Consider the following 11,356-nt stretch of genomic DNA (forward strand, 5'->3'; position numbering starts at 1 on the left):
ATGTTCGATGAATTAAGGTTTAGTACTATTTCTTCTTTCTTTCTTTCTTTTTTTGTTTTTTTGTTTTTTGGTCACAAAGAAGCCTAATAAACTGAAAACAGAAAAAGCAAAAAAACTACTTATTCTGGGCATTCCCAGTTCTTCTAGGCCTAGTAATCTCATCGATGGTAAGCCTAAAGTGCGTGAACAGAAGGAGAATTAAATATGATGAACCCAAAATCGCTCTCATTCGAGATGGTTTAGTACTATTAATCCTTGCTGTTATGAATATTCATGGTTTATTACTTGATCGAGTGTTGCAGTAGTACGATGGTTTAAGGGGTTTTCTACTTGTCTTCAACTGCGAAGAAAAGATTTGATAAAACTCGATCATTTCTTGTCATCCACAAAACAAATAATGTACGTACATGTATATCAAACTTGTCTCACTGAACTATAGTTTTGGTATGTCTACCATCAATAACAGCATCAACCGGGATGTACTTGCCCCAAAACCATTGAGCTTTCCAGACTGCATTGATCTCTTCAATGGGAACATTCTTTGTCTCAAGCATAAGAAGCGCAACGAAAATGGTCATAATAATCACAAAGCTAGCAAAGAAGAAGAAGAGACCAAACTTCATTTTGCAGAGCATGGTGAGGAACCCTTGGCCAATAATAAAAGTGAATAACTACATGTTAACTGAGACATTGATGGCCTGTCTAGCTGATCGGATTTCCAGAGGACATATTTCACTAGGCACCAACCACCCCAACAGACCCCAAGACCATGCAAATCCAGCTACGTATGCACAGATCAAGAACAGGAAAAAATCGGCTTTGCCTTTTGCCAATGATCCTTCTCCACAGAAGCCAAACTTCAATGCAATCATGATGCACTACAAGAAAAGTAGTCTACCACAACATCACAATAACAACATGCTCCAAATGCTCGTTGCTACTTACAGTATTCGATAACGAGCAAATAATGTGCGTTGTAGTAAACAATTTAACACCATATGCGTCATTTGCACGTTGTTAATTTGGTTATCAACATTAACCTACTTTACGTGTTGTTATCTGCAAGTTGTCAATTAAGTTATCAACAAGCAGGTGTGCACGTTGTTCAAAATTTTTCAAAATGACAACATGTGACGAACGCTGTTAAAACTTTGAGATAAAAAATATATATATAAAATTATGAGGGGAACTGTCCGTTTTATTCTAAATTTTAGGGAAAATTTGAAATTTGGTTAGACCTAGTTTTTACAAAGTCACTAAACGCCCTAGTCAAAGCCAAAAGCTCTCGCCATAGTCGACGGTGACCTTCATAATGTTTGACGGTGTCGGAGCCACCTAGTCGTTTCAGACTTCAAGTAGTCCTTCCCTCCCGCCATCAACTCATCTCCAGGTACTATCGCTCTTCATTCTCAATTTTCCATTTCAAATTCTCAGTTTCAAATTCTCTCAAGGTATCAAAATCAAATTAAGCTCAGATATCTCTTTCTCCCTCACTCACTCACTCGCAGCATCTCTCAGCTCAGCTCAGCTTCTCTGTCCTTGATTCCCAAGAAGATCAGCTCGCTCTTCTCAGCTCATCTCTCAGCTCAGATCAACTTCTCTTTTTCTATTCACAAACTCTCATCTCCTAAGGCCAAATATTATGCCAGTATTTTAATTTTGTGCAGCTTTTGAACACTGATTTGGGTCTTGTACTTTCGCAGGATCTTCCAAGCTACTAGTGTCAAATACTATCAAAACTTTCCCTGATATGTCAGGCACAGGTTACTTTTCTTCTGCTCACCTGTCAATTTTTTGTTGTGGTTGTAAATTAAAATTAGTCTAATGTTCCATTCCAATTTCTTTTTGACTTTGCTATTTCTGACTTCCTTTTTGGTTTGAATTTGTCATTCTGAGGTTCTAAAGTACATCATTTTTTTATTCTTGGAACATAGAGAGAGCCAAATGGCAGCAATGAGGAGCCAAATGGCAGCAATGAGGATCCAAAGTGGGTTAAACAAGTGTATACTTCAGCCTTATGGTATATTATTGTAAGAGAGGCAGAAATTTTAAAGTTGGTAAGAGAAGCTGAAACTCCCTTGTTCTTTGGCTGTACAACTATACAAAGATGTCAGCATCAGTTGCTTTATTGAAGATGAAAGCAAGACACTGTTTGACTGATAAGGGATGATGCACAAACTAGCAAAGATGTACAAACTAGCAAATTCTATAAGGGATGATGCACTTGCAATAGTTTTAGGACCTGAAACTCATGGACGAGTTCGTGGGCTTGGGTTTGGTGCTACACCATCTCGAGCCAATGCTACTATTCAAGGCAGTGCAAAGGTTAAAGAACTTGAAGCTACTGTATTAAGTCAATGACAGAGGCTTGCTCAGGTTGAAGCGAAGCTTGAAGCTCTTTTAAAGGCCACTCAGGAGGTAAAATCTGCTCTTGAAGCTTGAATGCATTACTACTCTTTGCTTTGAATTGTGGCAGCTCTATGAACGTTGTGCGAGTATTTGCTAAGTTAAAGAATCTCTTATAAAGACTGATTTTTCTGGTTAATCAATGAATCACTAACTTCAAATATGAACTTGAATTGAGCTTTGAGCTAAGCTAGATGTTAGCTTTGATTGGCTGTGTATTGGAGTAGCTGGGTACATGTTAAGCCTTATTTGGTCTAAATTGATTGGATTAGTCTTGTGAGGTTAGGAATGATTGGCTGGGTACATGCTTTACCTGATTTGGATAAAGCATTGTATTCTTTTTCTTTCTGATTTGTTTGGCATGCTCATAAGCTTTGGTGGCAGAGTGCATTTCTGTTTCATGTTGAGTGGTAAGGAGAGAGTATTCATGTAGTATAATTTTTCTGGGGGGAAGAAAGTAGTTATGTTAGAGAAATGTAGTACCTGCCACCAATAAGACCCCATTATATTCAAGTCCTTCAGCATTGTGCTTAACTAATCCATTGGGAATGAAGAAACATAATCTAATGTGTCTTGAACTTAATGTTATACAGGGACCTCCTCAACAGAACAGAAACTTAGAGAAACTGATAAATGCACATGCAACTACTTCTCAGGTATGTAATCTCTGCTATAATTTGTAAGATTTACGAATTTAAGTTGAAACAACTTCTAGTTAGATGTTTAAACCAATATTTGATTCTCTTAATTTCTTATATTTGTAGTCACAACAATCAAGTCGACCAATCAATGCTCCAAGCAATGATCTTGAAAATAGAAGATGTGCACTTTTGAATTGGAACAATTATGAAGAAGATGAAGTGGTGGCTGAAGGGAAGATCTCTTCAACAAATCCAAGTACAAAAGTTCATTGTGTGCCTCTTGGACGAGATTGTTGGAAGGTTTGGGTTGATGTGGTGTTTGATGAGTATCAGACTATGGAAGTGTATAGAGCAACCATGGATGCCAAACAACTTGGTGAAGCTGTAGGAAGCACTCTTGCATGGCCCAAAAGCTCCATTAAAATGCTCCCTTAGTAGTTGAAGTAGCAGGTACATTTTGCTTTACTAGAGAATTTATGTAGGTCAGGAAGTACCATGCATGTTTTGTCAATGCTGATGAACAAAGAATCCAGTACTTTGTCATGCTTGTTTTGTAAAGAACATATGTATAAGAGAATGTGGCACTCTTAATGAAATGTATATTTTTCATACATGGTTAGTGTGTACTAATATTGGCATGTGAATGTGTTTTGGTAATGGTGAATGTTTATAGAGGTACAGGAAAGCATAGCCCAGCAAATTGGGTGCAATAATATATACTGAAATGTTATAACAACGTATTCAGTAATATGACAACATACCATGTTTGCTGTCGAAAACTAAAGACAACATGCTGAGAGCGTTGTTAAAACTTACAACACGCGCTTGAAACGTTGTCGAAAATTTATGACAACGTGCAGAGCTCATTGTTGAATAATTACAACAACGTGCTTCGCCTCTTTTTGATAACGTGCAAAGCGCGATGTTAAGGACTCAGGGACTTTTAATGACTCTGGCATCTACAACATGCGCCAAACGTTGTCAAAAGTTATTGACAACGTGAATTGCATGTTGTTAAACATGTTTTTTCTTGTAGTGATGGCAACAGCGATCTGACAAATGATCATTTGCACACCACCTTCGAGGAACAGTTCTCTTCTTCCAACCTTATCAACTGTGGCGATTGAAACCAAGGTAGCCAAGGTATTAACGGTGCCAGTGATGACTGCAGAAGCATCATCTCCCATACCTAAAGTCTTGAAAGAATAGGTGCATAAAACATGATCACATTGATGCCGGTAAGTTGTTGGAAGAAAGGAATGAGACAGCTAATAACAAGTTGAGGCCTATATCTGGGCTGTGCTATGTTTCTCCATGGATTCTCCACTTTCTTTGCAGCATCACTTGCATTAATAAGGTCTTGGAACTCATCGTCCACGTTTTCTATGCCACGAACCTTTTGTAACATTGTTTTGGCCTTATCAGGATAACCTCTAGATCTGTAGAATTGAATTTGGAGTGTCAGGTAAAAAAAAGTGCTCCTACGCTCATCATCAATGCCAGTATGGCTACAAGAGCTAAAGAAACTCTCCACCCATGTCCGCCCTTGATCTTCGAAGTGCAAATAGTTAACAAGATTGACCACTAGAATACCAAGCGTGACGGCTATGGAAAAGCCAATGTTAAGTTCCCCTCTAATCTTTGCTGGTGCCATCTCGGCTAGATAAACAGGAACAGCCTTCATCCCAATTCCCAAGTATGGTTTCAAATTAGCGAGCAGCCTAGCATTTATATGTATAATTGTATATGGAGTATAATTGCATACTGGGGTTATTTCTTCAAGCCCTTTTTTTTTTCTTTGGTAAAGCAATTCTATTAGAAGCACATAAAATATTTAATCAATTAGCCAAACACTTCTTTCGTATTCAATCGAAAGCGGTAACTAGAAAAAAAAAATCTACATATCATATGCTTTTTCGAAAAGTTTTTTTTTTCTTTTTTTTTTCCCTTTTTACTTTTAGTAAACTCAAAAACCATTTAAACACTGTAGAAAGAGCATGATTTTGTAGTTTTAATGGAGTCCCGAACAAGCCTTCATAAGAGAAAAAAAAAATAGAAAAGATAATGCATATATGCATGTTACTTGATTAGCAAATCCAACACCAAAACCGAGTAAGAGATGACCAATAATTAGTAACACAATGCTGTTGGCAATACCATTTAGAACAGAACCTAGGAGAAAAACAAGGCCTGCCACAAACATGAAGACTTTTCAACCGAATCTCCTAGTTACTAATGAAGCAAAAGAAGAAAGCCACCAAAGCTGCAAGGTAGAGGGAAGAGGTGAACAAGGTGAGGATCTGGCTCTCAAATTTGCAATACATATTGTTACCGGCCATCACCAGACTCATTCTTCATCTTTTTCGCCACAAGAACTTGCTCAAGAATGGCTCCATCGAAGTCACTCTTCCTACCAATATCATATCCGAAGAGGAGACCGCCTGAGGCCGCCACTATGCAGGTGAAGACCACAAAGAGGGTGACCCTTCCTTCATAACTCTTACCCCCACCCTCTATGGTAAAAGCACCCCCAGCGATATTGTTCTAGCTAGCTAGCTAAAGCCTTTTTCTTGGCCAAAACGATGCCTAAATGAACGAGAGACAAGTATGTTTTGCTCTTTCTACTTTTCCAAATGTTACAGAATGTCTCTATCTCTCTAGTTTCTATATATATTGTTAGCTCTTTCCTTTCTACTAATAACTAATCCCGCAGTCTGCAGGGATAACAAGGGAAGTAAGCTTGGATTGTGAGCTATATCAACTGAACTTTGAAAATGTAAAACAGTGTGAAGAAAAAGACTTGCATACTCTTTCAAAAAAAAAGAAAAGACTTGCATACTACTAAAACACTAACAGTCCTTAATTTGTTTTTGAACAAATCACAAACGACTTTCATTAAGTTGCGAATCATGCGCCAAACTAAAGGCACATCACAAATTCACAACATGCACTACTCTCATACTCGTATTTTGGATATGTCATATCTGGTATTTCAAAAATGACAAAAAAGATGCCCGTTGTGAATTTAGACACCCGGTATATGTCATACTATGTTGAGTATACTATTTCGGATATGTCACTATATACTATTATACTTATCTGGTATATGTCATACTATCTTGAGCCAATGGCTAAGCTTTCAGAGCAAAGATGTGGTTGTCCATATGTACGACCCATATTTACCTAAGCTGTTTTGATGTTTTTTTTTTTTTTTTGGGCTGAAAGATGAGTGAAAGAGAGGAGTAACCTCCCTAACACTCTAATGAATTAATCAAAGAAAAAGTAGATAACAAGAGAGGGTGAAAATACTAGATGGAACAAGTATTGATGAAAGTGTTTTACTTCAACGAATTTATCCAAGGAAAATACAATTCACAACACAGAAATTTACTGACGCAGTGTAAACCTCTCCACATGAGGAAACTTCACTGCGTGGCTTTTAACGTAGCCAACACGAAGGAACAATCCAATATGAAACACCAGAGTTTACAGAATACAAGTAGTGTTGTTCATAACAAACACTTTCATTTAGCAACAAATGCTAACTTGTTTTACAACTGTTCTAACTCCTAATACAACATTCTAGACAATCTATCTTCAACCTTCATTGCTCTCAAATGAATCACTGATCTTGAGAATGAATGTGAGAGATTATGCAATAGAATACATGAAACAAGTAGAGAGAGTTTTTCTTTCTCTTTTTTTTTTTTTTTTTTTTTTTTTTTCTGAAACTGATTTGAAAAACGAGTTGTTCACGTAGGAACAATTTTATGCATAAAAACTCTACATCTAACTTCAGTTTCGAAACCTTTTATAAGGGAGGAAAACTCCCCCTCAATCAAATATTTTCTTAATTAACAAATAAGATAAATATGGAAAGATGTAAAAACTGAAATCAACACTTCCTATTTATCTACCATGCATGTCAAAAATCTTTAATGCAAATGTATACCAAATCAATTTAATCGACATGCATATCAATTTAAATCATCTAGCATGATATGAAATGAATACCACTTATACTCAAGATCAGTGAGAGTGATCCTCCTTGATTTCCTCTTGAAGATCTGATCTTGCAGACTTCTTTAATTTCCTTTAAGCCACGAACAAGTAGGAGAGATACTCTCCTAGTGCTTTGTAATTTCTGATTTCCTTATGGCTTTGGGAAAGTCATGTGTCGAATAGGGATAGTCCAATATACTTACAATCTCCCCCTTTGGGCATTCCCATTCAACACATGACTTTTTCATGTTTGAACCCCTGCATGTTAGATCTTATAGAAAACAAAGATTTGCTTCTTGGATCAGGAATCAGTTTCCATCCTTTTCAAGATCCAAGTTGCCAAAATAGATCTTACATAATATAGTAAAAATAAGCATCCCAATTAGTTTGTGCTTATGCACTTACAACCTAAAAAGCAAAAATAAGTATTGTTCAACATAAATTAAAATGCAGAAACATAAATAACAACAAAAAAAATTAAAAAGTTGTTTACTTCTCCCCCTTTGAATGGGAAGGCCCAACGAACTCCTCCATAAGCTTGGTTACAGTGTCTCCAAACTCCTCGCTGTCCATTGAAACTGAGCTCTCCTGCGGTGCAACTTCCTCCGGGACTGCGGTGGATGGACCGGGAGCGTCAAACCCGGGGGGTGGCGCTGCATGTTCCGGATCTCCTTGGTGAGGTTGGTCAGGGCATGATGAGTACGAACCATAAGAGAGTGCATGTCGTCCATGTCGGTAGTGAGGCATACATGCAATCCGCCAGTCAGCCACCAGGATGGCGTCACGAAGGCTATCCAGGGAGACAGGAGGAGGAGGTGCACCAGAGGGGGAAGAGCGAAGAGGAGGACTCCGACTGCGTTCTCGGTGCATGCCAGGATGGAGAAGGCCGACTTGTGCAGCGGCCTGACGGCCCTCCTCTGGAGGAGGAAGGCGCCGGTGTCCACCGAGGCGAGTAGTTATCTTTGTGTGAACCATGGTGAAAGAGAAACAGTGTATGAAGGAGCCTACACACTTAGACAAACAAGAGTGAAATCCGAAAGAGATATCACATGTTATTAATATCGAACCAGTAGGGTTATACAAAATCAAGGGACACACCGGTTGGGATAGCGTCTCCAAAGTGGAGAGGAATTATGACAATTTAGTTATCCGAGATACACGCATGCAAATTACTTCTCCCCCTCAACTTAGGCTCAATCAATAAGGAAATTAAGTGCAACCAGATGGCAATCAAGTGAGAACTCGAAGAGACAACTAGAATCACAAAATCAGCAATTTTATCACACAATCTTTTCTTGTGCTAAGTATCAAGGCAATGAATGCAGTTGTCATATTGAACAGAGAAAATATAGCATAGTTGAAACACAAAGAGCACTAATCAATTAATGAAAGGAACATATTTCCAGGTATCAACCACGATGTATTCCATCAACAAATAGAGTTTGTACTCATTATTAGACATGACCTATTAAACCGGTGAAGAATGTGAGCATGAGCAGTACATGGGGCTTAGAGACATGTTCAGTGAAAGAGAGAAGAAGTGAAGAGGAAAACTTCACACATAGACTGAGCTCAGGAGATCTCCTAGAAGGAGTAGGAAACATTATTCCCAGATACTTATTTGATTTGAGTGATAGACTTCTTTATTTTGTAAACAAGAACTCATGTAACAAGACCCGTCTTAGTAACTCCCAGACCAAACGATCTTAGGGTACTAAGCATAACAAGGATGCTCCAAGAAGAGAGTCTCGAGTTGTTGTTTGAATTTTCACAATTTACGTACACATTTCACCTACCAACTCGTTTCTTGCAAACCTTGGAAAGTTCACCACAACCAAGGCCTGATTACTTTGAGTGATAGGATACATATATCCATTCTCGTTTCTTACAAATCCTTGAAAGTTCACCACAACAAGGACCTGATTACTTTGAGAAGAGGGAATTAGCCATCTGAGCATATTAAGCATTTTGCCTACTTCACCTATTCTCCCATGACAAGGAACACGAAACATGCCACCACATAAAGCTATAAGTGAAGTACATAGTAAAGTGACGTGATTCAATGACTAATCATGAGTATATAATCATTTGTCCAGAATAAGGCATGGCCATAAAATATACATAGCTGAAAATATATGCATTTCACTAGTGACAGTGGTCAGAGTATACTACGATCACAATTTCCTCAATCAATAGTGGACAAATGTCTTTGTGCCTTACTGCTTAGAACATATCCCTAGAGCATTTCTCAACATCTCAAACCTAGCAGTGTCAAGTGGTTTAGTGAACAAGTCAGCAAGTTGACTATCTATGGGCACAAAACTTAGTTCAAGTATATTGTGTTCAACCAATTCTCGAATAAAGTGATATCTAAGATCAATGTGCTTTGTTCTAGAGTGTTGTACATGATTTTTTGTGATGTTGATAGCACTTGTATTATCACATAAGATGGACAACTTACCTTGAGAGATGCCATAGTCATGAAGCATTTTCTTCATCCAAAGCATTTGCGTGCAGCAACTCCCAGCTGCAACATACTCAGCTTCGGCAGTAGATAGAGAGATACAGTTTTGTTTCTTGCTATGCCATGCAACCAGATTGTTTCCAATGAAAAAGCATCCCCCAGATGTGCTTTTTCTGTCCTTCAGATTTCCTCCCCAATCAGCATCAGAATATCCTGCAATCTCTACATTAGTGTCGAAGGTATAGAAAAGACCACAGTGAATTGTACCAGCAACATATCGGATGATCCTTTTTACAGCTTCTAAGTGAGACTCTTTGGGTTGAGCTTGAAATCGAGCACACACTCCCACACTGTAGGAGATATTAAGACGACTGGCAATGAGGTATAACAAACTACTAATCATGCTTCTATAGATAGAGGAATAAACTCATTTGCCTTCCTTATCTTCACTCAACTTTGTGGTGGTGCTCATGGGATAGTTGACTATTTTCTTGGATTGAAGACCAAACTTCTTGACCAGGTTTTCCGCATATTTGGTTTGAGAAATAAACAAACCTGTGTTAAGCTGTTTGACTTGTAATCCAAGGAAAAATGTTAGCTCACCACACATACTCATTTCAAATTCACTTTCCATGATTAATTGAAATTCTCTGACAAGATTCCTAGATGTGGAACCAAAAACAATGTCATCAACATACACTTGAGCAATAATAACATCATTGTTTTCATGTTTCACAAATAAAGTCTTATCAATGGAACCCCTGGAATACCCCTTTTTCACAAGATAATTTGAAAGCCTTTAATACCAAGCACGAGGAGCCTATTTCAGTCCATACAAAGCCTTCTTCAGTCTATACACATGGTCCAAGTGATGTGGATCTTGAAAACCTTGAGGTTGTTCCACATAAACTTCCTCGTGTAACACGCCATTGAGAAATGCAGTTTTGACATCCATTTGATATAGTTTGAATCTGAGATGACATGACACAGACAAAAGTAATCTCATAGACTCTAATCGTGCAACAGGAGCAAAAGTTTCATCAAAATCAAGTCCCTCGACTTGTGAGTATCCTTGAGCCACTAACCTAGCTTTATTTCTAATCACATTTCTTTTTTCATCACTTTTGTTTCGGAAGATCCATTTGGTTCCTATAATGTTGCAGTTACTAGGTCGAGGTACCAAGTACCACACATCATTCCTAGTAAATTGATTCAACTCTTCCTGCATAGTACTAATCCAGTGATCATCTAACAAGGCTTCCTTAACATTTTTTGGTTCAATTAAGGACACGAAACCAAAATGGGATATCACATTCATACTTATCAGATTTTCAGTGATAAAGCATAATAGAGCATTTCCTTTACTTACCTCATCCTGACTTACCTGAGCTGCAACTTGCCTTCTTGTTATCAGTCCATCTGATATATTACCAATGATGTCCTGACTAGAGTGATCTTTTTGTACCTGCTTGTAGCCTCTTCTCAAGGTGGGGGCAGGTTCAAAGATGCCATCATTTTTACCCTCTTCCTCAGCTTGAATATCCTTGCTTGTTGTTGTTGTGATTGAAGAGGATGATGTATCTGCACACGCTTCTTCCTGTTTCATACATTCATCATTAATAGAGACATTAATAGACTCCATAACAACACGAGTTCATTTGTTATAGACTCTGTAGGCCCTACTATTCAAGGAATACCCCAGAAATACACCATCATCACTTCTAGCATCAAACTTCCCAAGATGCTCTCTGTCTTGTAGAATGTAGCAGGGACTTCCGAAAACATGAAAATGTCCTACATTTGGCTTCTTTCCTTTCCATATGTCATATGCTGTCTGATCAGT

At 38.1% G+C, this 11,356-nt stretch overlaps 2 protein-coding genes and 1 pseudogene across 2 annotated transcripts; 1 reads left to right on the forward strand and 2 right to left on the reverse strand.

The window, feature by feature from the left end:
- Positions 1–425: 425 nt before the first annotated feature.
- On the reverse strand, positions 426–8,024 carry LOC133727327 (sugar transport protein 10-like; annotated as a pseudogene).
- On the forward strand, positions 2,939–3,633 carry LOC133736590 (uncharacterized). Its single transcript, XM_062164134.1, has 2 exons — positions 2,939–3,062; positions 3,171–3,633. Exons 1-2 carry the CDS (start codon positions 2,955–2,957, stop codon positions 3,480–3,482), a joined length of 420 nt encoding a protein of 139 aa, XP_062020118.1. The 5' UTR covers positions 2,939–2,954; the 3' UTR covers positions 3,483–3,633.
- A 1,241-nt stretch (positions 8,025–9,265) lies between the features above and the next one.
- LOC133727337 (secreted RxLR effector protein 161-like) lies at positions 9,266–9,916 on the reverse strand. The gene is made up of 2 exons (XM_062154930.1): positions 9,511–9,916; positions 9,266–9,357 (listed from the first exon to the last, which is right to left on the reverse strand). Exons 1-2 carry the CDS (start codon positions 9,914–9,916, stop codon positions 9,266–9,268), a joined length of 498 nt encoding a protein of 165 aa, XP_062010914.1.
- Positions 9,917–11,356: the final 1,440 nt, after the last annotated feature.

This window comes from Rosa rugosa, chromosome 1 (genome assembly GCF_958449725.1).
Source record: "Rosa rugosa chromosome 1, drRosRugo1.1, whole genome shotgun sequence".
In the NCBI taxonomy this organism is placed as follows: Eukaryota; Viridiplantae; Streptophyta; class Magnoliopsida; order Rosales; family Rosaceae; genus Rosa; species Rosa rugosa.